The sequence below is a fragment of the Cimex lectularius genome, unplaced genomic scaffold (assembly GCF_000648675.2).
Source record: "Cimex lectularius strain Harlan isolate CLEC.00 unplaced genomic scaffold, Clec_2.1 scaffold158, whole genome shotgun sequence".
In the NCBI taxonomy this organism is placed as follows: Eukaryota; Metazoa; Arthropoda; class Insecta; order Hemiptera; family Cimicidae; genus Cimex; species Cimex lectularius.
In genome coordinates, this window is record NW_019392744.1 from 1,008,642 (window position 1) to 1,036,079 (window position 27,438).

At 35.3% G+C, this 27,438-nt stretch overlaps 2 protein-coding genes across 2 annotated transcripts in view; one reads left to right on the forward strand and one right to left on the reverse strand.

Annotated features, from left to right (window-relative positions):
* Positions 1-13,557, forward strand: part of LOC106668242 (peroxidasin homolog) — a gene marked incomplete at its 5' end in the record, with an annotated part of 35,317 nt that extends 21,760 nt beyond the window's left edge. Inside the window, 20 exons of the mRNA XM_024227140.1 lie at positions 1,896-1,967; positions 2,027-2,184; positions 4,478-4,595; positions 4,657-4,823; positions 4,880-5,146; positions 5,280-5,441; positions 5,696-5,966; positions 8,008-8,132; positions 8,213-8,348; positions 8,406-8,518; positions 8,583-9,055; positions 9,113-9,268; positions 9,324-9,527; positions 9,598-9,781; positions 9,882-10,033; positions 10,087-10,432; positions 10,494-10,611; positions 10,670-10,878; positions 10,942-11,174; positions 12,474-13,557. Coding sequence (XP_024082908.1) covers positions 1,896-1,967; positions 2,027-2,184; positions 4,478-4,595; positions 4,657-4,823; positions 4,880-5,146; positions 5,280-5,441; positions 5,696-5,966; positions 8,008-8,132; positions 8,213-8,348; positions 8,406-8,518; positions 8,583-9,055; positions 9,113-9,268; positions 9,324-9,527; positions 9,598-9,781; positions 9,882-10,033; positions 10,087-10,432; positions 10,494-10,611; positions 10,670-10,878; positions 10,942-11,174; positions 12,474-12,572 — 3,763 coding nt within the window. The remainder of the gene's footprint in view (positions 1-1,895; positions 1,968-2,026; positions 2,185-4,477; positions 4,596-4,656; positions 4,824-4,879; positions 5,147-5,279; positions 5,442-5,695; positions 5,967-8,007; positions 8,133-8,212; positions 8,349-8,405; positions 8,519-8,582; positions 9,056-9,112; positions 9,269-9,323; positions 9,528-9,597; positions 9,782-9,881; positions 10,034-10,086; positions 10,433-10,493; positions 10,612-10,669; positions 10,879-10,941; positions 11,175-12,473) is intronic.
* The window catches only part of LOC106668211 (dynein heavy chain 5, axonemal), a 35,280-nt gene continuing 20,627 nt past the window's right edge, over positions 12,786-27,438 (reverse strand). Inside the window, exons 43-78 of the mRNA XM_024227141.1 lie at positions 27,261-27,433; positions 26,991-27,175; positions 26,656-26,933; positions 26,360-26,600; positions 26,101-26,306; positions 25,878-26,041; positions 25,693-25,815; positions 25,442-25,634; positions 25,252-25,382; positions 25,046-25,194; positions 23,506-23,675; positions 23,228-23,454; positions 22,885-23,161; positions 22,680-22,824; positions 22,480-22,625; positions 22,207-22,422; positions 21,817-22,082; positions 21,556-21,724; positions 21,345-21,500; positions 21,128-21,283; positions 19,476-19,632; positions 19,282-19,412; positions 18,972-19,225; positions 18,715-18,905; positions 15,613-15,734; positions 15,383-15,551; positions 15,164-15,316; positions 14,855-15,081; positions 14,716-14,793; positions 14,465-14,659; positions 14,302-14,403; positions 14,084-14,244; positions 13,867-14,023; positions 13,600-13,812; positions 13,316-13,468; positions 12,786-13,262 (exon numbers count right to left, since the gene is read on the reverse strand). Of these exons, the coding sequence (XP_024082909.1) occupies positions 12,876-13,262; positions 13,316-13,468; positions 13,600-13,812; positions 13,867-14,023; positions 14,084-14,244; positions 14,302-14,403; positions 14,465-14,659; positions 14,716-14,793; positions 14,855-15,081; positions 15,164-15,316; positions 15,383-15,551; positions 15,613-15,734; positions 18,715-18,905; positions 18,972-19,225; positions 19,282-19,412; positions 19,476-19,632; positions 21,128-21,283; positions 21,345-21,500; positions 21,556-21,724; positions 21,817-22,082; positions 22,207-22,422; positions 22,480-22,625; positions 22,680-22,824; positions 22,885-23,161; positions 23,228-23,454; positions 23,506-23,675; positions 25,046-25,194; positions 25,252-25,382; positions 25,442-25,634; positions 25,693-25,815; positions 25,878-26,041; positions 26,101-26,306; positions 26,360-26,600; positions 26,656-26,933; positions 26,991-27,175; positions 27,261-27,433 (6,621 nt within the window). The 3' untranslated portion in view covers positions 12,786-12,875. The remainder of the gene's footprint in view (positions 13,263-13,315; positions 13,469-13,599; positions 13,813-13,866; positions 14,024-14,083; positions 14,245-14,301; positions 14,404-14,464; positions 14,660-14,715; positions 14,794-14,854; positions 15,082-15,163; positions 15,317-15,382; positions 15,552-15,612; positions 15,735-18,714; positions 18,906-18,971; positions 19,226-19,281; positions 19,413-19,475; positions 19,633-21,127; positions 21,284-21,344; positions 21,501-21,555; positions 21,725-21,816; positions 22,083-22,206; positions 22,423-22,479; positions 22,626-22,679; positions 22,825-22,884; positions 23,162-23,227; positions 23,455-23,505; positions 23,676-25,045; positions 25,195-25,251; positions 25,383-25,441; positions 25,635-25,692; positions 25,816-25,877; positions 26,042-26,100; positions 26,307-26,359; positions 26,601-26,655; positions 26,934-26,990; positions 27,176-27,260; positions 27,434-27,438) is intronic.

Genomic DNA, 27,438 nt, shown 5'->3' on the forward strand with positions numbered 1-27,438 from the left:
TAAACATTATATCTGTACTTCTAGTGGACCCCCCCCCCCCGTTTACTGTAAACCACGTCGACTAGACTCTCAAAAATTAAAAATTTCAAAAAATGAATTCCTATTCCTATTAAATCACGGTATACTGGGACCATCTAAATCACAGTCGGCCAGTCCTCTTTTACTTACAATCAAGAAAAACGGACAATGGCACGCATGTGGCGATTATCGGGCCCTCAATGCTCGCACAATACCAGACCGTTATTCAGTGCCTAGGGCTGAAGATGTTAGTGAAATCCTAGAGCATAAAAATATTTTTTCCAAAATAGATTTACACGCTGCCTTTTACCAAATTCCTCTTGCTGAAGAGGATAAACCTAAAACAGCAAATATAACGCCATTTGGCCTGTACGAATTCAATGTTATGCCTTTTGGCTTACGAAATGCTCCTAGCACTTTTCAAAGGTTTATTCATAACGTCTTATCTGAACTACCCTACTGTTTCGTTTATATAGATGTATATTTATATATTAATAGCCTCAAATTGTCACCGATCTGGGAACCCAGTTTCGTTCAGAATTATTTATATCACTGACTAAACTTTATGGGTCTAAACTCACCCATACCGTAGCCTATCATCCACAAAGTAATGGTAAAATAGAGCGACTACACCGAACAGCTGAAAGTTGTTTTTGAAAGACTGAATTCGTACGGACTTCGAATCAATATCAGCAAATCTGTTTTTGGAGTGGAAGAGGTGACTTTCTTAGGTTTTCTTATCTCAGGTGATGGTATCCGTCCGGATCCTGATCGCGTCAAGTTGATTGCAAATGTCAAAAGACCGGTCACAGTCAAAGACAGACAATTTCTGGGCTTCATTAATTTTTATCGTTTCCTTCCACATGCAGCAGAACAACAAGGCTTACTATATGAATACTTGAAACATGCCAAGAAAAATGACAAGCGTGAAATACATTGGACTGACGAATCTAATGAGCAATTTGAAAGTGCAAAAGAAGCATTGGTAGAAGCTACTCTCCTTACTTGCCCCAGTACAGATTATAGACTCGCTTTATATGTGGATGCTTCTAACTTTGCTGCAGGTGCTGTAATTCAACAATTTGAAAACAATGTTTGGAGACCAATCAGTTTCTTTTCAAAGAAATTTTCAGAAACACAACAGCGTTACTCAACGTATGACCGTGAACTCTTAAGTATTTACCTGGCTATAAAGCATTTTAGACATTATTTGGAAGGCAGGAATTTTACAATTTTTACTGACCATGCCCCATTAACTTACGCATTTCAACAAAAGCATGACAATGCTCCAGCCAGACGTCTTCGTCAACTTCAATATATTTCACAATTCACTACAGATTTACAGCATATCTCCGGTAAAAACAACATAGTAGCAGATCACCTATCACGTCGGGGTCACCAATGTAGGTTTTCAATGTTTTTAATAAGTACGCACTTCACGATGTAAACGATTTATTTGTTTTATACGTTACAAGTTTTACAACAGCTAAAGCACTTCTAACCGCCACTACTTTCCTGTCGCCACGTGCTCTTTAGCAGTGTTGCCCCACAGTCCCACCCTTACAATACTCCACGCCTTGTAAAACTACGATGGTCTTGAGACCTCCTGTCTTAACCCTTCAAACTAAATTAAAAAAGTCCAGCACTGGTTGAATTCTCCTGGTCTCCTGATCTATTATATTTGTATACAATTATATATACTATTTGCTCAATGTAATGTATTTTGTCCAAATAGCAATGAATAACATAATTTAAAAAAAAAACTTTAATGTATAATAAATGGAATAATGATCCACAATTTGCAAGCTGATTGTGACTGCATGCCAAATACCCAGTTTTGATCATTTCAGATCAGACTAACATGTAAATAATTTTAGGTTTCTCCATGAGAATCGTATAAAGCACATTTACCATGGTACTTTCGACAAATTGAAGGAGTTGCAAAGGCTGTAAGTAAAGCCTGCAGTACGAATTTTAAACTGTTTGTCATTGCTAAATATTTTTGCAGACGTCTCGACGGAAATGCGCTCGTCTGCGACTGCAGCATCATGTGGTTTAAAAAGATGCTCCAGGAAATGAAAGGCGCTCAGGTCGCTGCGTCATGCCAGTATCCCGAAAACATGAGAGGTCTTCCTGTTTCCGACATGCCCAACGAACTGAACTGCAGTAAGTTTGCGAATTGAAAAAAGTCAATCTGAACAGAAAGCGGCCAGAGGCGAATAATTGGCCGATATCCACCAGAAGCCGGGGCCGTAGTAATATATTAGTTCTCTATTCAAACGCCCCCTCCTCCTGATGATGTCTTATTCAAATTAAGTTGCCCAGAGGCTACTCTGTCACTGCTTAAGATACGCTTGATTTCCAAATTACTGGGCCTGATATTCATTCGTGATAAATGAAAATAATTAAAATAAATTATTCTATCCCGCTGTTTCGCGTGGAATGACAAATTGGGCTCTGATTTATTTGAACAGAATTCGTCAGCAGTGAAGAACCCTTTGGGCTGAATTGAATTAAAATATTTACAAAACTCGTGGATTAATTGAACATGAAATTTAATTTCCATTTGGAATAAAACAATAATTGATTCAAATATTGGAGCGTATAATAAAAATTAAAAACATTCATGCACAAAATAGAAAACAATCAAAAAACAAAGGCAACTAAATCACTAGATGACAAGAGGAAGAAAAAGTAATCATGTTCAAATATTTGGGAAAAAATGAGCACATTCATATCCTTGAGATTAAGTCAATATTATTCGACCATTAATAATAATTAATTAAGTGATTAGCTTAATCCAGTTACAGATTGAGTTTCAGCATTGGCTGGTTTCTTATAACACATGTCCTCCGGGTGTAGTTCTAGTCATGGGTTTAGTGTTTCTTAAAATTTAAGCTTAAAAAATTCTGTGCTGATATATTGCGGAGGTAGCAGATTTTTGTTAAAATTTGTAGGGTTGTTAAACTCAAGATAATCCTACTTTATTCTTTCACTGAAAAAATTGCGACCAAGGGGATCCTAAAGAGTTTAGCATTACAATTCAGCATTTATTTGGCACTACAAAAATGATATTTTATTCTTGAACATTTTTAAAAGTATTTTTAATTATTTAAACAAATATAAAATTATTACATCTATTAGGTTTCATGGTCCGATTGACCAAATAAATTCTTTTCAATTATGTGTGATTTTAGTGACCGTTAATCAATGATTTTTCGGAGATCTCCGAATAATCTTTTCAATTAATTAATCTTTAATTAAGGTTTTTTAAGTACTATCTTATACTGAGATCTTATCCGACGGATCGATTTTGTCGAGTCCGTCAGGGAACTGAATTCTCACCTTATAAACGCATAAGGGCGGGTGTTCCTCAGGGAAGCATACTTGGCACTTTTCTATTTTCCATATACACTGCAGATATTCCTATACATGTTAACATTTCGACACACACATTCGCTGATGATACAGCGATTCTTACACGCAATTCGGACCCCTCAATTAACACTCAACACTTACAACAACACCTGAATGAATTAACAATATGGTTCGCAAAGTGGAGAATAAAGGTAAACCTAACAAAAAGCACACAGATCAATTTTACCTTACATAAAAATGTCTGTCCTGCGGTGAGTATAATTGGAATTCCATTACCTACCACTGATCTTGTGCGTTATCTTGGACTTTTCATGGATAAACAACTGACTTGGAATCCCCATACAAGACTGAAAAGACAGCAAACAAACCGACGTTATAAATTGTTAAAAAGACTACTCGATTCACGATCAAAATTAGACCTTGAAAATAAATTTTTAATTTACAAGACAATGATTAGACCTCTCTGGGCGTACGGTTGTGAAGTGTGGGGCTCAACCAAGGATTCCAATTCCCAGCGTCTCCAATCAATCCAATCTAAAATTCTCCATCAAATTATAAATGCTCCTGTTTACGTTTCAAATTACACTATCCACAAAGACCTACACATCCCGTTTGTACATGAACATAAAAAATTTCATCAATCACTGAACACACATAGTAATCTATTCGTAAGAAATTTATCACTTCCAACCCTACCTGAAAATCCTCCAAGACGATTGAAGCGAAAGTGGCCCCGAGACCTTCTCATTGTGTGAAGACTGAACAAGATATCAGTGATTGAGTGTTACCACTGGGCAACTTCTCCTACAAGAGCCTCAAATTCAACATATAATTGAAAGATAATTCAACATATACGAACATATTTACTTAATACATCACTTGTAGTTGTAAATACCAAATAAATGTAATAAAAAAAAAAATTAAGGTTTTGGTTTATTTAGCTGAAGATCATGGGTTCGAATCCCGCCCGTGACACTGACTTTTTTATCTCAACCAAAACCTTAATTAAAGATTAATTAATTGAAAAAAATATAAAATTATTATTTATATTGGACTCACTAGTCTTATTTGTTTTGCAAAGATGAACCTAGGATAGTAGAAGGGCCTCATGATGTTGAGGTCAACTTTGGAGGTTCCGCCTCATTCACCTGCAGGGTTGACGGAGATCCTCATCCAAAAATCACTTGGATGCTAAATAAGTATTATCTCAAATAATTTTAATCTTTTGTTGCATAAATATTACTATCTATGTAATTTTAGCAATGAAATTGATATGACTAATCCAAAGTACCATGTGAAAGAAGACGGCACACTTATTGTTTCATCGACGACTTCAGCCGATCTGGGTGTGTATGAGTGCATGGCCCAATCGCCATACGGATCCTTGAAATCTGACGCTGCAACGATGAAGCACAAAAAGAAAAGAGGTAGTATTTCTTTAAACTATTACTTTTAATTAATAATTTTTCTTTTATAAATTTAGAAAAGCTGGAATTCGTGCGGAGGCCTATTGACCAAGTGGCCAAAGAAGGTGACACCGTACAGCTGGAATGTTCAGTCAAAGGTGATGTCGCTCCATTGATTACTTGGACAAAAGACGACCTACCCGTACCTGCCGCAAGAGCTACAATTTCTCCTGAAGGGACATTAACAATAAACTCAGTTACTATCGAAGATTCAGCCCTATACAGGTGCAATGTTGACAGTATCGGAGGACGAATTTCAACATCAGCAGAACTTGTAGTAAATGGTAAGAAATTAAAAAAATTGTTTAAAAGTTTAATTGTTCTAAAAAGCATTCCAAAAACATACTAATTAATTTTACTGACAAAATTCAATATGTTTTCAGAAGATAGTAGAATATTGTGTATGCTTAATTTCAGCTCCACCTAAAATTACAACCCCGCCTGAAAGCCAATGGGTCAAAAGCGGTGTTGATGTGGAAATGAAGTGTGTAGCATATGGCTATCCAAATCCAATTATAACATGGTACAAAGATGGAAACACTGTCCAGCCAACTGATAGAATTAAATTAAAGGAAGATAGTAAGTCTAAGAAAATTAAACAAGTTGTAAAACAATACGCACATGAAAACATCAAAGAATACTTACAAAATTTTTGAAGAAAAATAAAGCTGTCCTATAAGAAAAAAAAAAAACTTGAATAACACTAACTTGAATCAGTCAACAAGATTTGTTATTTCACTTAGTTAATTGCCATTATAAAAATTGGATACTTTTTTCTTCAAAAATTCAATTAATTAAAAAATTCGAAATTCATTGATTTGTTACAATTTTAGACCACATTGTAATAATTCAAAAGGTAGAAGAGACTGACAGTGGTCTCTATACTTGCTTGGCTCAAAGCATTCATGGAAATGCTGAATCGAACGGAGAACTTAGAGTGCGTCCAGATGGGCCAAGGCCCCCGAGTTTCATCGAGACTCCTTACCCGTTGGTTGCAACAATCGGTACATCAGTAGAAATGCCTTGCAGGGCGCAAGGTGACCCACAGCCAGTGATCTCCTGGTCTAAAAATGACCAACCTTTAAACAGTGATTCAAAACATAGGTAAGTTTTTGACATTTGACTTAACTTTTATGACCCAGGCTTTTGATAATGTCTGGCATCCTTTATAAACCTAAATGCTTCCTATTCACTCTTTATTACATTATACTGGGCCATTATTAACAAAAACTGCTTCTGAGTGAGATGTGGCAATATGTACTCAAATATTAGGGTACCATGGTAGTCAAGTGGTTAGGGCATCATACTCATAATTGCCACCCTCTAATGGTTCTGGGTTTGAATCCCACAGAACCCTGACTTTTTAGTTGATAATAGAATAAAAAAAAAGTAAAGTGGTTTGACCCCTAGTCCATGATTATTGGGTAGTTGGACGTTTAGCTCACCTACATGGCTGGAATTACTTTATTTTACTCAGCTATTAGACCAGTACAAATCGGTGTTCCTCAAGGGAGCGTTCTTGGTCCCATCCTGTTTACCACTTATACTACAGACTTTTTACGCATTCCAACACCAACATTGCCACCCATGTGGAAACCGCTATTCTCTTCTTTTAAAAAAGTTTTCCAACATCCAAAAACATTTTGAGTTAGGAGACTGCAGTGGCTGAGTGGTTAGGATGTCCGACTTTATTTGCCATGCTTAGTAGTTCTGGGTTCGAATTCCGGCAGAGCTAATGCCTTTGTAATTTATAATAGTATGAAAAATGTATTATAAAGTGGTTTGACCCCTAGTCCATGACAGAAAATGGATAGTTGGACGTTTAGCTCACCTACATGGCTGGAATTACTTTATTTTACTCAGCTATTAGACCAGTACAAATCGGTGTTCCTCAAGGGAGTGTTCTTGGTCCCATCCTGTTTACCACTTATACTACAGACTTTTTACACATTCCAACACCAACATTGCCACCCATGTGGAAACCGCTATTCTCTTCTTTTAAAAAAGTTTTCCAACATCCAAAAACATTTTGAGTTAGAGGACTGCAGTGGCTCAGTGGTTACGATGTCTGACTTATTTTCCATGCTTAGTAGTTCTGGGTTCGAATTCCGGCAGAGCTAATGCCTTTGTAATTTGTAATAGTATGAAAAATGTATTGTGAAGTGGTTTGACCCCTAGTCCATGACACCAAACGAGTTGTTGGACATTAAGCCCATATAAATGGAGGGAATTACTTTACTTACTTTTTACTTTATGCAGATCTTAGACCAATATTAGGCCAGAGTCTCTCAAGAGAACATTCTTGGTCCCACCTTGTATACCATTTATTCTGCTAACTTTTCTGTTCATCTCAACTTCATCATTGTCACCTAGGCAGATTGATGTTACTGCTATTTTCTTCTATCCAAAAAAAAATTCCAACATCCAATAACATGAGTCAATCAAAGGCTGTCGCAAAAAGTAGAGGATAAGACTAAATGAGGATAATGTACCCAGTGTGCATTTACATGAAAAAACAGTCATGCTGTCCTGTACATCAACAACAAGGAGCTACCAACATTCACTCAAGTTAGCTACTATAACTAGGACTATACCTATTCAGCAGAATGATATCGAACCCCACTCAAGAGTTAAGAAGCAACTTAACAGAAGACTTAGACAACTACTGACATATTAAGGGAAAATATCTGAACTGCCAAAATTCAACTAACTCTACATAAGAAATTACTGCAACCACTTTGGAATATAGAGTAGAACTATCAATCGTCCAGCCATCCAACATCCTGCGGATCCAATCCTTCCAACCAAAAGTACTCAGACAGATCCACTACACACAATAACCTCGAAATTCCTTTTGTCACTCTTGATCCATACTAACCCTACAGCTCAAGCCCTTTCTGCACTTTCTCATCCCAAGCCACATTGGCTTAAATGACTGTCTCGAGAGCTCCTACCTCCTTTATTCCTCGTAATGAGGGTCAGCATTGCCTGGTTAACTTTTACTACCCAGTGCTGGCTATAATGCAAGTATTGTGACCAGAACAAAAACCATATACACACAAATTTGTAAAATGTATTTTCATGTGTACAGGCTGCAAATAAATTATTTATTTGAATTTATTATTTGACTGAGTCCAAATTTCAGAGTACACCCAAGCGGTCATTTAAGAATTTACAATCTCTCCAACAATGATAGTGGACTTTACGTTTGTAAAGCGGTAAATACTTTTGGTGAAAAGAGTGTTAGTGCAACACTTACACTAGCAGAAGGTATGTTAATAATAATTTTATTTATAAAACAACTTTTATTTTTTTATACGTATAATTAAGTTTACTACATAAATTAACAGGTTTAAATGATTACATAATCACAAATGCAGTTCATGATGCAGAAGCATCAGTTGATCATGCAATTAGTTCAACGATATCTGATATATTTTCTAGCAACGCTTCAAAGTCGCCTAACGATTTGATGAGATTATTCCGGTAATAAAAAACATGATATTGCATTAAAAATAGAGTAATTATTCAGATTAATTTCAGTTATCCTGACTCAGAAGCAAGAGCAGCAGTTAGAGCAGCTGATGTTTATGAGAATGCCTTGTTAAACATAAGAAAGCATATTACAAGTGGTTTACATTATAATGGCACACAAGGTATTAAAGTATAACGCAAAAAATATTTTTTATTCTGCAATTGTGTCTTATTTATTTTCCTCAGATTTTTCTTATGAGGAAGTTCTATCTCCAGACCAACTGTTACTCATCGCTAGATTATCGGGATGTATGGAACATCAGACAGCGAATTGTAGTGACATGTGTTTCCATAACAAATATCGTACGATTGACGGTACATGCAACAATCTTCAACACCCGTATTGGGGAGCTTCCCACATTGCTTTCAGACGGCTCTTAAAGCCAATTTACGAAAACGGATTTAGCCAGCCTGTTGGTTGGAACAAAGATCGGAAATACCACGGCTACTCATTGCCTTTGGCGAGATCCGTTTCCCTGGCTTTGATAAAAACGGAAAACACATCACAAGACGATGAAATCACTCATATGGTAATGCAATGGGGACAGTTTCTCGATCATGATTTGGACCATGCTATACCTTCAACCACAGCTGAAAGTTGGGATGGTGTTAATTGTAAAAAGAGCTGTAGTTTTTCACCACCTTGCTTCCCTATGGAGGTAAATGATTTATACACAAGCCTTCCAAACTGAAAATTAAAAAACAAAAATTTTCAGATGATGGCAGACGACCCAAGGCCTAAAAAGCGGCGTTGTATGGATTTTATCAGATCCAGTGCCATTTGTGGTTCAGGTGTTACTTCAGTTTTCTTTAATAAAATCCAACCAAGAGAACAAATCAACCAGCTCACAGCCTTTATCGATGGCTCACAGGTAATTAATCAATCTAATTTTATATCCTCTCAATAAATTTTGAAATATGTTGTAGGTTTATGGTTTCCACTTAAATAGAAGTATACTGCTTCGTGATTATTCACAAGATCTTGGATTGTTAAGAGTCGGTATTGACCCACCGGTTAAAGACAAAGGGTTACTACCACAAGCAGGTGACAATGAAGTAGACTGCAGAAGGGATCCGACTGAAAGTGACTTGAAATGTTTCTTGGCCGGAGACATTAGAGTTAATGAACAGGTAGAGTACTGACATGAAAAAAACCTTAAAATCAAATTTAAGATTTTAAAATATGTTAAACTGCGTTCAGGTTAGTTTAATTGCCATGCATACTATCTGGCTCAGAGAACATAACAGGATTGCTAAAGAGCTCAAAGAAGTAAACCCACATTGGACTGGTGAAATTCTGTTCCATGAAGCGCGGAAAGTAGTTGGCGCAGAAATGCAGCACATAACATATCAGCATTGGCTCCCACACATTTTAGGACCAAAAGGTTACTCTAATTTTCATTTATGTTATAAATTATCCTTTAAAATTCAAACTTAGCAAGGTGCCTAGGTTAGGCAAGTTTTAAAGTTTTTTAACTTTAACAGGAATGGAGATGCTAGGCCCTTATACAGGCTACAACCCTAATGTTGACCCTGGGATTTCGAATGTTTTTGCAACTGCTGCCCTTCGGTTCGGCCACACTTTGATCAATCCCGTATTATCACGTCTGGATGAGAATTTCAGAAGCATCCCTCAGGTAAATTCTACAATTTTTGTCGAGTCACACTTCATGAAAGAGCTGGTTTCTAGGGTGATTTACCATTGGGCAAAGCGTTTTTCGCGCCGTGGAGAGTTATCGAAGAAGGAGGCATAGATGCTTTAATGAGAGGAATGTTTATTTCACCGGCTAAGAGGAAACAACCCAAGCAAAACCTGAACTCAGAATTAACTGAGCATTTGTTTACATCTTTCCATGCCGTTGCATTGGACCTGGCCTCGATGAACGTCCAAAGGTCTAGAGATCATGGAATACCATTCTACAACGAATTCAGAGAATATTGCAATCTGACCAAGGCCAGTAGTTTCGACGACCTCAAAAATGAGATTACAGATGATGAAGTAAGAAGGATATTGCAACAGCTATATGGACATCCTGGTTTGTTTTATTTTTAAATAACAAAAATCAATCAGACTTGAATATTTTAATAACATTTCAGATAACATTGATATATTTGTTGGTGGCATATTAGAAGATCAAATTGATGGTGCTCGAGTAGGACCAACATTCAGATGTCTTTTAGTCGAACAATTTAGAAGGATTCGGGATGGTGATAGGTACATGAATTTACAGAGCTAGTTTTAATATCTGTTATTTAAATATTTATTATCACAGGTTTTGGTATGAAAACCCTTCAACATTCAAAGCTTCTCAGCTGCCTCAGATAAAGCAGAGTTTGCTAAGCCGGATATTATGTGACAATGGTGACAACATAACAAGAGTGACTCCAAACGTATTCCTGTTACCGCATTTGCAAACACCAAATATTATAGATTGTACTGATGTTCCTAGTATAGATTTAAGGTTCTGGTATGAATGTGAAGGTATTAAAAAATATCTTTAATTAGGTCTTTATGAATTGTCATTTACAAAATCTTCTCTGTTAGATTGTGAAAAAGGCGCATCGTCGCGTAATCACTTCGATGAAAATGTCTCTAATCTAATGGAAAACAAAGTAGACGGGCTTGTAGAAGAGGTTGAGGAACTAAAGAAGACAGTGAAAAATCTCAAAAGAAAACTGAGAAGCTTGCAGAAAGATGGATGTACGGATCACAAAGGAAAACAGAGGAATGATGGTGAAACTTGGCAAAAATCTCCCTGTGTTATGTGTGAATGTGAGGTAAGATATTTCACTCGACTGATTTGAATTATGTATACAAATTTAAAATAGGATTTGATAGAAAATTGAAAAAAAAAATTGCCTATCGGGACATATGGGTCTGGAAAGTAATGAAAAGACAGGCTGAGGTTGGAATATCCTAACCTCCCAACTTAACCTCTGCGATTGGACCTCTGATGCTAAAAATGTATTATGCAAAAAAATGTTGCAGTGTCAGTGGGCCAGGTCGGAAGAGAAGCTATCATGGCACTTGGAGGATCTGACTTGTAAAGGAGGGGGTCATCCTCACCAAATTAAAAATAGGCCATGCGATGTTTTTAGGCCACAGGCATTTAATTTGGGCCAAGGCTCCTGTATGTGTCTAATTGTAGAGAAAGGTTGCTCGCTGTGTCCCACCTAGTTGAAGGGTGCAATTCTTTGGCTCTATATAGGAAGCATGTAGGAAGGCCACCCGATATGACTTATGCTTGAGCACATCAGTATCTGGGTCCCCTGTTCTGATTTTTGGAGGAAACAGGGTTGTTTTATTGTATATAATTCATCATACTTTAATCTAAAGTCTTGGTTGAGATGAAAAAGTTGAACTTTAGATAAAAAGTATAATTAATTGAAATAATTAAATAGGTCAATTAAGACCGCTAAACATATATAGTGTATATAATACTTACAGTTTTGTGTCCCTAGCATTTGTTGAGAGTGAATGCAACCTAACTGTGTGAGTGGTATGCAAATAAGTAAGAATGTATTTAAAAGTGAGTGGGAGTGTGAATGGAGTAAGAAATTGATTGTGTTGGGCTGAAATGACCAGTTGATAGCCCCTGTCGCCCAACCTCACCAGACAAATAAGACTGAGGTGTTTCCCTGGGGTGGGTGATTCTTGAGACCTGCCAGTAGGAAAAGGCCATGGGGAAAAACGAACCCCCCCTCGATCTGAGTAGATTATAGTGTTCTTCCATTTTTATAACTAGCTGGCCAGCTTCAGGTTGTTAATTAGCCTCCATAGGCTTGCCAGCAACTCCTTGGTATAGGATAGCTTTTAGCTTCACTTTCCTAGTTGCAAGAATCTTCACCTACATAACCCTCACAAAAGCATAAAACATGTTCTGCGGTCTCCTTTTCTTCCTGGCAGTAAGTTTTTGTAGATTGCAGAACCTGAAATTGCTAGTGGACTGTAAGAAATGATAGGTATATATGTGTATATATTGTACATACATGTGCAAATTTAGCATAAATAAATCAGTAAATAATTTTAATTTATTTAATCTTTTGTGATGTTACATAATTTTGGTTTTGTTCCAGGGAAAACAGGTCTCGTGTCTGCGGAAATCCTGTCCTAAACTAAACTGTAGTCAAGTAGAAACACCCCCAAATAAATGTTGTCCCCAATGTGTAAATTGAAGCACACTTACTTCTTTCTGAGGTTATGTTGCTTAACTTTAAAAAACTGCCATTATTTTTATTGTATATATTATTAAGTGACGTGTGCTTCCTCTTTTTCTTTCATCAAGAAAACTTTGCTAAAATGGTTATATAATTGTTGTATTATACAGTCTAATGTTTAAATGTTTATTAATATTTTAAGCTTTTATAACCTATTGTGATAAATGTTTGTTAAGTTATTATTTTAAACTATTTGTCTCATTTTGGTTAGGTTGTTTGGTAGATAAATAACCTCATACCCATCCACTGAATGTGGTTCTTTCACTTTATATCACACAGTAATGCAACACCTCTGAGGGTCCAATGCCTCGGATTGTTATCGGTTTCAAAGTCGATTGAGCCTACATATTTTTGGTCAGTCCTTTGCGGCTTCCTGTAAATGGGACATTCATACAGTTTTGGATCTTTGCCTGCTGTCGTGTTAATGGCGTATATGTAAATAACAGGCATCTGTTCATAAAGCACTTTTGACTTGCTCTCTATCAACTTCCCAGTGCGACGGTCCAAGCTGGCTCCCTCAAGAAACAAGCCGTGGACGTACACTCCTTCTGGCGGAACATCGGATATCTCCTCTTTATTGTGCCTGGTAATGAGGTTCTGAAGAACGACCGAATCCAAAGCCCAGCCTTTATGTCCCCGAGTCACTTCCTAGTAATTTAAAGGATAAGACTGACCAAGATTTACATTAAAAATAAATTTACCTGTCTCATCGCCGTGAGAAACCCTTGTGGATTGAAAAACCCTGTCATCCAGAACACATTCGGCCTCCCGTTGTGAAGCCACTTTTTAAATTGGGCCTCTCTTTCAAGTAGTTCAGTGTACCAAAAACCAAGAGTCGCAGATTCCCATGAACACTACGACCATAATTTTAAAAATTGTGTTTAGAAATAAAATTGTAATTAATGTAATATAGAGGAAATAAAAACTATAATCTTTTTTGTGTGAATAGTTTTGATGATGAATTGTAAATATCTTGTTGACACACCTTCTGCCAAGTGTTTGGAATCCTAGCATCGTACATTGCATCTAAGGCTTGACGCAAACTGTGAGACATGACTATAGTACCATCAATGGCTAGTTTGACGTCGACAAGAGTTGTCCGTACCTCCTTTATCACTTTTTGAATTCTATCAATTTCCTGTCGCAAGAAGATATTCATCGGCAGAAGAGCGCCCATCCTTTGAAGAGCATCTTTTACCTAAAAATTATAAACATTTATTTCTAAACCAAAGCAGAAAACATTCTTAAATACCTCAAAACTGTTGTAAGCTTGGGGGAGTTTTTCCAGCATGTCTTTGGCCAGCTGGTAAACAACGGTTTCTCTTGTCTCTCCTCCTTGGGAGCCACCCTCTTTTGGCTGGACATTCAAAATTGTATCAAGTATGCCGTTTGCCGTATTGATCTGATACCTGGTGAAAACCATATTTGAACAGTGTAAATACAATTAATTTATATTAATGGTTCCTTACGTAATATCAGCATTAGGATGAAGGCCAAATACTTCAGGTGTATCCGTTGTTGGCAGGCTATTTATGTAGTCGATATATCCTTGAATACTTCTAGTTAATGGTATCTTATATCCGTGATAGAATTCAAAACCAGGGCGCAATAAGACATCACAAAACCAAACCTATCGAAAAGTATTATTACATGCTTTGTAAAAACATGCTAATTTTAACAAAATTACTTGAGTGAATGTCGTTAAGAGCCTTTTGTCAAAATCATCTGTCACCCTCCCACCATACTGCACTTCTCCAAGCATGTAGCACACAGTTGCCCATGATATACCCTGTAGATTCAAAACAATAAGGCATGATCAAAACCATTGATCCACCAACACCAGTACTAACCTTTTTAGGGTCCATATCATCTAGATGGTTTTGAACAAACTGCACACTAGCTGCAAAATCAGCCTGGTTGAATTCATAGGGTATGTTCCAACCAAGAGGGCCAAACTTTCTTCTTTCTTGAACTATCGTATGTAAAAATGCAACTGCATAAAGCAAAGGCGGCCACTGAGATTGGGACGAGTAATCCAAAAAGTCCTGCAACAACTGACTAATAGAATGCTCATCAATTTAGCTAATGAATGCACAAATACTTGGGTAATGTTTTGGTAAGTCCTTTTCATGCTTGCTCTTATTCCTTGAGGAGGTTCATTTGTGAATTTTATCGCCATCTTTGAAAGACAAAAATTGAGTGAATATAATTTAATAGAAATATGTCAATTTAGTAATTACCTGAAGAAGGCCAATTGGAAACTGGGTATGAACCTCGGTCGTTAACCATATTCTAAATGACTGATCGATTGTGTCCGCATCAGCCAAGAAATCCATCACTTCAGAGCAAAATGGCAAAGAAAGGTGAATGTTTTGAAGAAGTACCCAACCACCGTTATTCATAGCATCATTCATAAGTTGTCGGGCGGTAATTTCCTGGCCTTGTCCCATTGAGACTGATCGAAGGACTTGAAAAATAAAACAAAAACACGATTAACAATCAAATCCTGTCAGATTTTTATATACTATAACATAAAAACATGAAATTACTTATATCATTTCCTTTAGCAAGAGCGGAAATTTGAGGAGATGGATCAGAACCTATTGAAAGTATGCAAATTAATGGTGTCCATGGCTCGGACTCAATCCATGTTGTTTCTAAATCAAGAATACATGGTTCTCCATAATCTGGGCCTAGTGAATCTTAAAAAAAAATCAATAAATTAACGGCAATAATGCAATAAAATTGTATTTTTCAAAATAAAATACCTATGATATATTTTCTAGCTTGAGATAAAGTCCTATCAGGACTCCAGGACCTTATAAGCAACAATTTTCTAAAAACGTCCAATGATTTCTGATAACCGCAAGGAATGTCAGCTTCTTCCGGCTTTTCTTTTTCATACCATGACCTCCACTCCTTTTCATTTTGTTTTATCTATGCCAAGTGAAAAGATTGTATTTGGGACACAGAAATAGAAGAAGAAAATAAAATTAACCTTTAATAACACTTCATTGAATGCTTCTAGCTTGCTGATCTCGACAAGATTTAGCCATGTGATATCTAAAATCCACCTGAAAGGCTTTGGCGTTACAGCATTTAGATCAAGAGATGCTCCACCTATAAAAAAACAGCTTGTGTACTATTATTAGTCGTATATTTTAAATTTGCTTCTTAAAAAGGCAGACTCTTAGCAATGATGAAGAAGTTTGCTCATACAACTTCTATAAAGCTTTTGCCTTGAGTTTATTCTTTTTCATTTTAGGGATAGGCTTGCAACCTGTTCAATCTTCATGTGAACAATGGTTGTACTATTTCGATGATCGTTATGTCAAACCATGTTTTTTCTATTGGGATTCATTTGACTTGGGATTTACTTGACGGTATCTTTCTTTTCACTATCGACTGTATTCCTAACTCCTCTCAGCTTAATTATGACTTGATACCTCAATGTACAAACAATTCCTTTGACTCTCTAAGAACTTAAATTCTCTTGTGCTTGTGTTCAAGATTTGCTCCCAAATTTCAGCACTGTGGTCGCATCACTTTGTCAAATTCAAGTTTGCTTCTTTTTCATCCTTTTTTCCCAAGAGCTCAGTAAATGCTGCCACACATTTTTTGAAATTGTCCAACTTTGGCCACATCATTGTCCTGCTTGTAGGTCAGGTCGCAGCCAAGGAAGGTAAGATACGGCACCTGGCCTACCCAACTTAGGTTTGCTAGAGATTTGCTAGACATTTCCCTTGCATTATTGAGAGTGAAAAGAGCAAGCTAGAAATAATATTCTGTTCTTTCTACAACCATCTGATCATTGACAACAGAGCATATTGAAAATAAGTCCATTTGATTTAGCAATATGCCAGGAGTCATTCATATTATCTTTAATGGACCATGTCGTAGATGTAGATGTTAAAAAGAACAAGAAATAACCAACATCCTTGTTGAACACTTTAATTAATTCCTGTAGCTTTTTCCTTCAAATTAACGTTTTTATGTTCAAATTAACCCTTTTTTAATTTCAAATTAACTGTTTTTAACTTTAATTCACATTTTTTTAGTTTTAAATGAGCCATCTTTATTTATTTATTTTATTTTATGAGGGTATGAACCCACAGGGTGCCAGTGTTTTTGAAAAAGTCCATTTGTAAGGCTGTCGGGTTCGAATGCAGGGCCACTGGATTTGAACCCAGGACTTTTACCTTATCAGGAGATGAGCGCCATGTCAAACCGTTGCAACCACCGATATACCTATGCAGCACTTTCTTTAAAACAACTTGGTATGAAAAATTATGCAAAAATTCCTGCATTGGAAAAGTTAATCGGTCTCTGAAAAACCAGTTGACAATTAATTTAGTATAAAAATATATAAAATCCAATATTAAATATAAAAAGAAGACCTGACCGCATCTCACGATATCTGAATAACTATCGATTAACGGTCACTAATCTCTACACATATAAAAAGAAGAATCTTTTATTTCAATATTTAATTTTACATAATTTTTCATTTTAGTGTAATTAATTTTCATATTTCTATTATATAAAAGCCAAATTATTATTTTAAACAATTCTCAAATACAAAAATATTTTTTACTTTTATATAACTTTCAATTTTAACTATAATTAAGTTTGTCTAAGGGCCCAATTATTTTAAATTTAAAAAATGTACGTTTCATATAATACTTAAGTTTTTTAATGCTTCAGAGAAATCGATAATTTGAAATTAAAAAAGGTTAATTTAAAGTAAAACAGGGTAAAATTTGAAGTTAAAAAAAAGTTGATTTGGTTCAAAATATGGCTAATTCTAAATTAATTTGAAGGGAAAAAGTTCACACAACACTCCATCTTGAAGAAAAAAGAAAATTCAGTTTGTTACTAAGTCGGTCTTCAAAGAAATTTGAGATTGTCTGTAAAAGACAAATGTGCCAATCTGTAAACATATTTATGATTTTTTTTCCCCAGATGATGGCCTTAAAATAGACCGAAAGCTTGGCAGTAACAACTGAATTTGCTTCAGTCAAGTATCAAGACCATACCTTGATCCAGAGTGTTCGTGAGTGGAAAAATGGTCGATATTTCCAATACGGAAAATGGAAAAAGTAACGATGAGCTGGGTTATCGACCTGCTGGAAACATAAAGTTTTCTTGGAGGATCTACAGAATAGGTCAACACAGGGAAAAAACTTCCTTTCAGTTTTCACCGAGCTTTCGACAGTTTTTATACTGTCATCTTCAGGGCCTGTTTTATTATCATACAAAAACAACAATTAAAAACATGAAAAAACAATTGCACAAAAATTGAAAATTTTATATATCTTACTTTAACCTTAATGGGGAAATAAAAAGAAACATGGTGTCGTGGGCACCGAAGTACATTACGCTTTTTGGTTCTCAGCATCTAAACATTATTTACATTTTAATAAGTTAATAATTAAAAAAATTACAAATATAAGTACAAATGAAAACGTGGTTGAGAAAAGGTCACCTCGTAAAAGTCTAAAAAACTAGTAAAACACCTTTTGTTTTCAGGTACATGCGATCACAGCATGTTTCTTATACATATATATAATTAACTTTTCTTACATTTAAATATTCTACATTAAGATCACAGATTAAAAAGATAAAACTGGCCCTGAAGATGACAGTACAAAAACTATCGAAAGCTCAGCAAAAACTGAAAGGAAGTTTTTTCCCTGTGTTGAACTCTTCCATAGATCCTCCGAAAAACAAAATGGAAAAAGTTCTATCAGTTCAGTCAACTCTTTCTCAGTACTGAAAGGGATTTCTGTCTTCTCATATAAGTTCTTTATGCTTTTTTTATTTTTATTTATTTATTTTTTTTTATTTTTATTTTTTTAATTTTTTTTTGTGTAGTTAATAAATTATTTTGTGAAGACCTGAAACTGTATCAAAAAATATTTGATCTTGATAATAAAGTACAAAATCATTGATGTTTAGTGCATCGACAAATGGAAATGGAAACACCACAAAATATGTAAAAAGCTAGACTATTAACTAGACAATTTCTCGCTTTTTATTGTAACAAATTGCATCCAAAGTCTCATTTTTACTCGGAGAATGTAGTGAAAAGAAAATTTACCTTTAATAAATGCCAAAAACTCATTGTGCGTGATTTTTCCTTCATGGAAGTCTATTTTCATAGCTAACATCAAAGTGAACAGAGGCTTGTGCCTTTCGTAAAGGCTCCTTTGCGTATAGATCCATACCTGATAGGTCAAAAAGCTCAGAATATTTTCTATCCTTTCAAGAGTGTCTTTACTCTTCGGTGACCTAAAAATAAAACTTTCAATAAACCTTGAACCTTGTAAAATAAACCGGAACATTTTGTAATAATACTTTGTGATGGAGAAATCGAAAATGTTTAAAAATTGCTTGAGCGAATTCTGATACATGATGTTTACATAACTCATTTCAACAATCAGGAAGTATAAAATAGATCCTCTCGCAGCTACAGCACGGAATTCTTCTCTGGCAATAGTAATTTTCTGTTCAGTCTCTTCTGAAACTACTAGTTTGGCGTTTACCTCTTCAGATGTTGCTTTGGTAACTTGAAGCACATCAATAAGAGCTTCGTCATCTACTAAAGAACCCTGAAAAATTAAACATTTCAGAATTTTGTTTAATCATCAAAAATTGAATTAATAACCTTTGATGAAGTAAGCCTGTGGAGAAGATTACTTTCGAGTTCTTTCATTCTCCTTTGGTTTTTAATAACAGATTCAAACAAAGCCACCCTTTCTCCTTCAAGTTCTGACTTTTCCATTAATATTACTCTTCCTGTACAGCAATAACAGAATCTCAGATTTAAAAGTCAAATTTCCTATTTTTATGGGAACATACCTAAAAGCTGATCTTCCAAGCCTTGCATCGTAACCGTAAAATCTATTATTGATGTTTTTGCGCTGATTTCTGGCGAATAGGCAGGATTTGGAAGTTTTGTTGTGATGTAAAGCATGAATCCAGGCATGACGTCTGTCTCTTTGTCTCCAACGACGACCTTTTAGGACATTCATTAAAAACATGATATAATTGCACATATATCAGGTTTTAAAATACATCCAAAGTGTTTTTTGTTGTCCTCAAGTGATATAAAGTTTTCCCCATTAATAGTTTTGCTGAGCATGGTGAGGTGGAAATTTAAAGGGGTAGATAATAGTGGAATAAGGTGGATGGGGTAGAACATCCTAGCCAAGCTTCAACAATTTCTGGAACATCGTTTAGGGTGAATATTATCCTAGTGGAAAACAACACTCCAGTTAGCCGTTGTTGGCCATTTTTGGTCAATTGGTGATTTTAATTGCTCCAATATAATTAAAGATTTTGCTGGGCGGAAAAAACTCATAATAAAGAACCTCCTTCTGATCTCACCAAATTCACAACATTACTTTTATGGATGTTATCTGGCTTTTAAAGTTGTTAACAATGTATCATTTTCTCCAGGATTTTCCTCTTTGAATATTACTGTAAAGAACCCACTTTTCATCCCCAGTCATCAATATTTTAAAAATGGGTCATTTACATGGTGATTTAGGACATGGAGAAGTCTAATAAATTTTTCTTAGTTTACATACAAAGAACCTATATTGCACCAATAAATTCATCCAGCTGCTTTCAGGCTGGAATGCTTGTAGGAGTTTAGTTGTGTCTCTGCGATGCCTCCTGACATTGAGTGTGCGCTATTTGTGACAAAATTTTGAATTTAGTCATCCTCAGCGGTTGAAGAATGACCAGATGAAAGCTTGGCATCTTCCAAATCAAAATTTCCTCTTCTGAAGCGCCACTTATTGCCATCACCGCACACATCACAGATTTTCCTAGCTGAGTTGCAGTGAATTGAGGCAAAAATGCACCATTTTTCCTCCATTTTTAAATCAGCAAAGCATTAAAAATATGGCTTCTCTAACGAAACTGATGAATAAAAACCTAAAATAAGAACTAACTCCTTTTCAGGGTGGTTAATTCATTAATTATTCAGAGAATGTGAGATGCAGTCTGGTGTGACGTAGGCTTTAGAAAAACATTTTCTTTATCGTGCCAACGTTTCAATCTTCATTGAGATCATCTTCAGGGCCTGGGATTTATAAACATTGTTTAAATTTTACAAATACATGTAGGATGTGAAAAAAATGAATTTGTACAATGATAGAAAATTTTAGATTTTAAAAATAGAATGAATTTATACAATGCTAGAAAAAATTTTTAAATAAAAAAAGTGAATTTATACAATGATAGAAAATTTTAGATTTAAGCAATGCTTGAAAATTTTAGATTCAATCGAAGTATTTGTACTTATTCAAAGTTTTCGTTTTCTGCGTCACACCAGACCGCATCTCACAATCTCCGATAATCATTGACTAACGATCACTAACCACCACTCGTTAATTCATTACTTGCTTCGAAACACATGAGCGATAAAATAAAATTATCACTACAGACTTATTTCACAACCCAATATACATAAATAACTTAGCATAAATCCAAAACACTCGAACCTTTTCCATAGAACCAGATTTTATAAAATTCTTTTCCAAAACATTGTCAATAACTGGATCTAAGTCTTCTCCCACATCTTCTATAAGCAGCGGTCTGCCTAGCGAGAGACAATCTTCCAAATGCGTCCTGAAGTATTTGTGATTGAGCGACGTAATCTGAAAAAAAGTGAAAGCGTTATTCTTAAAGGAGAAATTTCCAAAAATTATTTTAAAGAACCTGTAACTCATTAGTAGATTCTTTGTTTTTAATCCACATTTTGGCTTGATTTTGTGGATCGATTAGAAGTGGATACGAACTGGATTTTGTCACAATTAACGCATTTTGAACTGAGAGTTCATCATTTGGAAGGCCTTGTAGAGTCCATTCTGAAACCTAAAATTAAAACTAATACGATATTCTTTTTATACATGCAATGGTCTAAACTTACAGTAGAAGATTCAACAAGCATATTAATAATGTTTAAGTTCACTGTAAATGGAATGTGATGAGAGTCTAAAATTTCTGTCCAACTGGTCATTAAATTTAATCTAAATTGTTGGTTATATGGACCACAATATGAGAGGAAAGCAGTAGCCAGAAGTACATCTCCGACCAACCTGTAAATTGCTTATTAAATAAATTGCTACAAATCTTTTTTTAATGAACTTATCCCAATGATTAGTCACTCAAGAACTTAAGCGAATCATACCTTCCTAACTGAGCCTTGAATTCTTTACTCTGGCATGTCCAACGGATTTTTTCTCCCCCCAGACCATTTATGAGGGCAGTTGCTGCTGTCATTTTACGAAGACAGCTGTTAGCAGCATCAGTTAGTCTTTGTTTTTCTCTGACTGCTCCATCATATTGAGCTTTCACGTCTGCAAGAGCTTTTTCCCTTGAAGCTAGTTCTTCTTCGGCTGCAGCCAAATCGTCCATGGCTAACTTGAGACGAGCCTCTTGTAGGGCTAAATTGGCCTAAAATTGTACAAAGCAAAATGTAAATAATCGCAGGGGAAAAATAAACAGAAATATTTAAGAAAGATGATCTTGTAAATAAATAACTAGACATTCAGTAAATATTATGGTATTAGAAACACACCTTTAATGGTAAAACTTCTTTATTGACGCTGTGGAAAAATGCCATTGCTTTCGTCCATGACAACAACCCTGCAACATCGCCGCAGACCCTTTTGGCTGTCTCCATGTTGTAATCTTCCATGTTAAAATAAGGCTGGAGTAAGTCGATCATCTCATTGGTGATGGAATCTTTTGGGTAGTTTTGAAGTTGGAGTAAAAACGTGGTGCTGGCCATCATCTGTAATTATACAAAATAATAGTTAAATTGGTTATGCTATTTTATCTGAAATTGTACCTTTAGTGATTCTGCCCATGAAGGTTTAGGACACGGTGCTGCACTATCAGCAATCACTGGGTGCAATTTCCTGTGAAAAAATATCAGAACACAATCCATAATTCTCATGATGAGATGGGGTGGCCTTCCCAATTTACGGACAGTTGCTATAAAAAATATATTTTTGTTTAAACTTTACACTATAATTTTTTTTTCTTTACCAATATGGGCTGGTTTTATAGTGTTCAAAGCTGCTTCGGCTTCTTCTAGAGCTGGTTTTGCAGCTTCAAGCTTCCTCTCAGCCATTGCCTTCTCTATTGCAATGACTGCGACTAAAGCTTCTGCTTTTTCTTTTACTTTCATAACCTTTGATTAAAGAAAGTGAAGTTATTTTTTAGCAACATAACTTTTCAGGTTTTATTTTACCTGATTTTTGACAGTTTCTGCTTGGTGTGCTCGTTCAGTCACTTCAACAAGTACATCTTCAGCCTTTTTAGATGCGATCGCCAACTCTTTTTCCATTGTAGCCAATTCAGTCTTCAATATTCCGACGCAAACAGATGCCTCTTCGAGCTTAGAAAGACCAGTGTCCATTCTCAAGGCACCCTCTCCTAACTCTTTCTGCTTCTCGACATATATTTTTTTGTAGGCAGCTATGAAGTTCAAGTATGATTTCGGAGTCACATGTGTTGCTCGGCGAAACCTATTTTTGTTTTTAAATTGGTACATTCATTTTAGAAAATAATAAACCAATTATTTAAGAAAAAACCTTTGAAAATATTCAGTAGATGTATTCGTGACTATGTCCTGGATGTAACCAAGTGCATCAACCAGATCTATTTTTACTTGATCATCACATTCGATACTGAACTCCGTTAAGAAATGTTTGGCCACTGCGACAAGAGCATCCCTTGGCCAAGGCTGGAACCAGTCTAATGTGCAGCCTGATATAAGGGCGGGAAATCTCATTGCTCTGTACCTGAATTTTTCTCCGACCTAAAAAGATATTTTCTTATTTTTGTTAAAAAAAAAAAAAATCAATCTTACTGGTGAAAAGCATAAGACGACATGGAGATTTTGGCATGTCCTCTGTATAAAATATTCCATCACTGTCTCATTATTCAATGTGCGTTTAGGGTTTTCTCGTCTCATTATAGGGGTGAGTTCTGATATAATTTCCTGTTGCTCATCACGTGTAAATAAATTAGAAATGACACCTAAAACATGCAGCATTAAACATTAATCAATTACACTTACTTTTCGAATACTTTCTTCGAATTAATTAAAAAAAACTGTGGATTTTGTAGGTTATTGAAGTTTTCAAGTTGCAATTAATAACATTATCTGATTTTCCAGTATGATTCCTTTTAAAAAAGTACCAAGCTTAAATTTAATTTTGAATAATTTGTTTAAGTTGTGGCAAGTGGTCAAGAATGAAGTAATTTAGATAAACACCTTTTTTCAAGTTTTTTGCCAATGTTTCAACCTTTATTTGAGACATCTTCAGAGCCATCAAAATTTATATTATTTACCTTTATTATTTATATTTACTTATCATATTTTTTGCTTAATTATTTTCTTCAAATCAAAATATGTTTTGTAATTCACCCGACCCCTGAAGATGATACAAATAAAGATCAAAATGGCAAAAAAATGAAAAAGTGTTTAACTAAAATACTTCATTCCTGACTGCTCCTCACTGATTCAAAAAATTATTGAACCACCTGTCGCTAAATAGCTTACATTACTTTTGAATAATTAAAATAATAGCATTGTAGAAATGCGAAAAGATTTTTTTTCAATAACAACTCCAATTTTTTTTTTTTCAAACAATAGTAAACAATCTGTTGTCACCACAGCAAGGATGAGTGGACTAGAATAGAATAATCAAGTTAAATTTATTATGTTATTTGTGTTTTTCTGGTCATCCTATCTACCTAACCTCGATGATTTAGTCTATTTTTACATGAATCCATTATTGAAGATGGCAAAATGATGAAAAGCCTTTGACATACCAACACAGCAAGGATGAGTGGTCCAGGATGATCAAAAACAACTAAGCTTAAATTAATTAATTCAATTCGTTCTGATCATCCTGCCTACCTAACCTCGATGATTTAGTCTGTCTCCACATAAATCTACCTCTAAAGATGGTGAAATGCTGAAAAGCATCTGACAGACCCACACAGAGAAGATGAGTGGATCAGGATGATCAGGAACAGCAAAGCTAAATTTAATTTATTTGAATTCTTCTGATCATTCTGTCTACCTAACCTTGATGGTTTAGTCCATTTTCACACAAATCCATCACTGAAGATGGTGAAATGCTGAAAAGCATCTGACAGACCCTTACAGGGAAGATGAGTGGATCAGGATGATCAGAAACAGCAAAGCTAAATTTAATTTATTTGAGTTCTTCTGATCATTCTGTCTACCTAACCTTGATGATTTAGTCCATTTTCATACAAATCCTTTAATGAAGATGGCCAAATGCTGAAAAGCATCTGACAGACACACACAGCAAGGATATTCAGACCAAACTACACATTAATTTTCATATTATGTACTACTTTAAACATTGGCTTACCTGATGATAAAATGTTATTTAAATATTCCAAAAATATTTCTTCCTTGATGTCCAAATCTGTAAAAATGAATGTGGTCCCTTTCCCTTGAATGCCACAAGATCTATAAAGAAACTTAAGATCCTCCATGAAGTTTGCGACATTATAAGACCTATGAATTAACATTTTGGTAATTCCTAAAATTAAAAGCAATGCAGCAATAATATACCTGGATATGGCTATCTGAAATGTTTTATATCCAGCAATGAAAGAAGCCAGTTTAGTCAGAGATTGCTTTCCTGAGCCACCGACGCCGACAAGCATTACATTACCTCGTGGATGCCGAATCACTCTTGATATCTAATATATATATTTTTTATTTATTCTGATACAATAAATATCAAAGATTCTAAATTTACCTTTACAAGATGGAGCATGGCATCGGGAAAAAAGACAAGATCCATTCCGGCTCCTCTGACCATTTCATTGAACTGCGACAGGAACATTTCAAGCCTCTCCTCGAGTTCAGCAATGTCCCAAACCGGCTCATAAACTTTTGGCAACTCCATGTCTGTATCTTCACCCTCTTCTCCTGTTGGCTCCGGAGCATCTCTACAAATTCAAGATTAGTCGTTTTGTTAGTTTGAAAATATTTAGAATAAAGTCAAACCTCATAAAATCTACAAAAGGTGGGTTAGGCAGTGCCATTTGTTTATAATTACTTCCAAGCTCGTTCTCAATCGTTTGAAGCAGTTGATTGTCAAACCATTCTTTATCTGATAATAGCGTGAACCTATATTGACATATTAAATATTAAAGTTGTATACTAATATACAAAATTAATTAAACAGTTACCGGTCAGCAAATACTCTTGTGCATTCATTTTTCCATAGGTTCATTAAAACACTCTCCGATTCTATAACATTTGACAGCGTACCTACCATACCTTGCCAAATTCTTGAAAGATCCCTCAAACTAAATACATAATGGAATTTTGCAGGTGTCGGAAGTAAATTAGCCTGAAATAATGCATATAAGAACAACTCGTAAAATTTTAATATCTCAGCCATGAATTTACCCTAGTGATTTGCCAGAGCTTTCTAGTTAAAGGAACAATCTTTCTAATCAACGTCCTAACTTCAACTGAAAATCCTCGTTTAAGATTGTAATGTCCTTCACCAACAATTTTAAATATTTTATCGATAGACACATCAGATGGTATGGTGCAATTGAACATACAAAATTGTCTTTTAAGCCTGGCTGGTATGTCATTTCTTCCTCCACCTTAAATAATTGATTTTATAACAATGCTACATAGAATTAACGTACGATATTACCTGGGAGACACATAGCACCGACAAATTGCATATCAACTATAGTAGTGAATTCTCCTGGTTTTTCCAAACTATAAAATCCATTCATGTCCATTGTCTGTCTCACTATTTCATTTGTCACTTGATCACCCCATTCGTTTATTTGTGGAAGATTAATGTCATCGATGAATACGATCATTTTTTTCCCGCCAGTAGGACCAAATGTGCTACCTAACCTTTTCTCGACAAAGCTCTCTATTGTTTTCTATGGAAAAAAAATTATGTATTGCTTGAGAAACATTTTTTTTCTTTAAGATTACCTGAAATTGGTAAGGGCTAGTGGCTGAAGAAAAATTAAATGCTCTGTTTAAATATTGTTCAGGGTTTAATTTCTTCATGAAAGACTTCATCATAACGGTTTTGGCTGACCCTTGCTCTCCGATAAGTAATACAGCCTTGCCTTGCTTTGCAATACAGTTGATCAAATAATCAGTCCGTACGTTTTCAACGATCGGCACTAAAATTGAGTTGAAATCGGGTGTGCTCGTGTCTGGATAAGTATAAGATGGTACAAGCTTGCTCCAAGGCTCCCATTTGCCTGTAAACGGTGTTTAAAATTCAAATCTATATTTTAGTCATAATTATAAAAATATACCTTCTTTTCCGACTGTAAAATCAAATAAAGATACAGTTGAGTCAGCGGTTCTTGGAAGTGGGAGCATCTTGAGATTTTCTTTAGCAAAATTATTGAATTTTTCTCTATCGTTGCTGTCCAAAAATGCACCAATTGACCACACAAGGGCAAAAATATACACCTTTTGTAAGAATTCATCTGAAACACTAGAACAAATTTTCCGTAATCATTAGCCATTTAAAAAAATTAAGTGTTTATTTTATTTTATAAATAAAAATTATATTTAGTTACTTTTTAATGACTGGTGATGGGGCTGGAGGGCTGCTTTCTTTAGTTTCTTCCCCATTCAGTAGGATTTGCGGAGGACTGAGAGCCTTATGATCATCATGTTTGGCATCATGCTGTTCTTGATCATCTGCGTTTCCTTCTTCTGTAGGAAGAAGAGCTTGCAGCAAAGCTTTCATCTGCA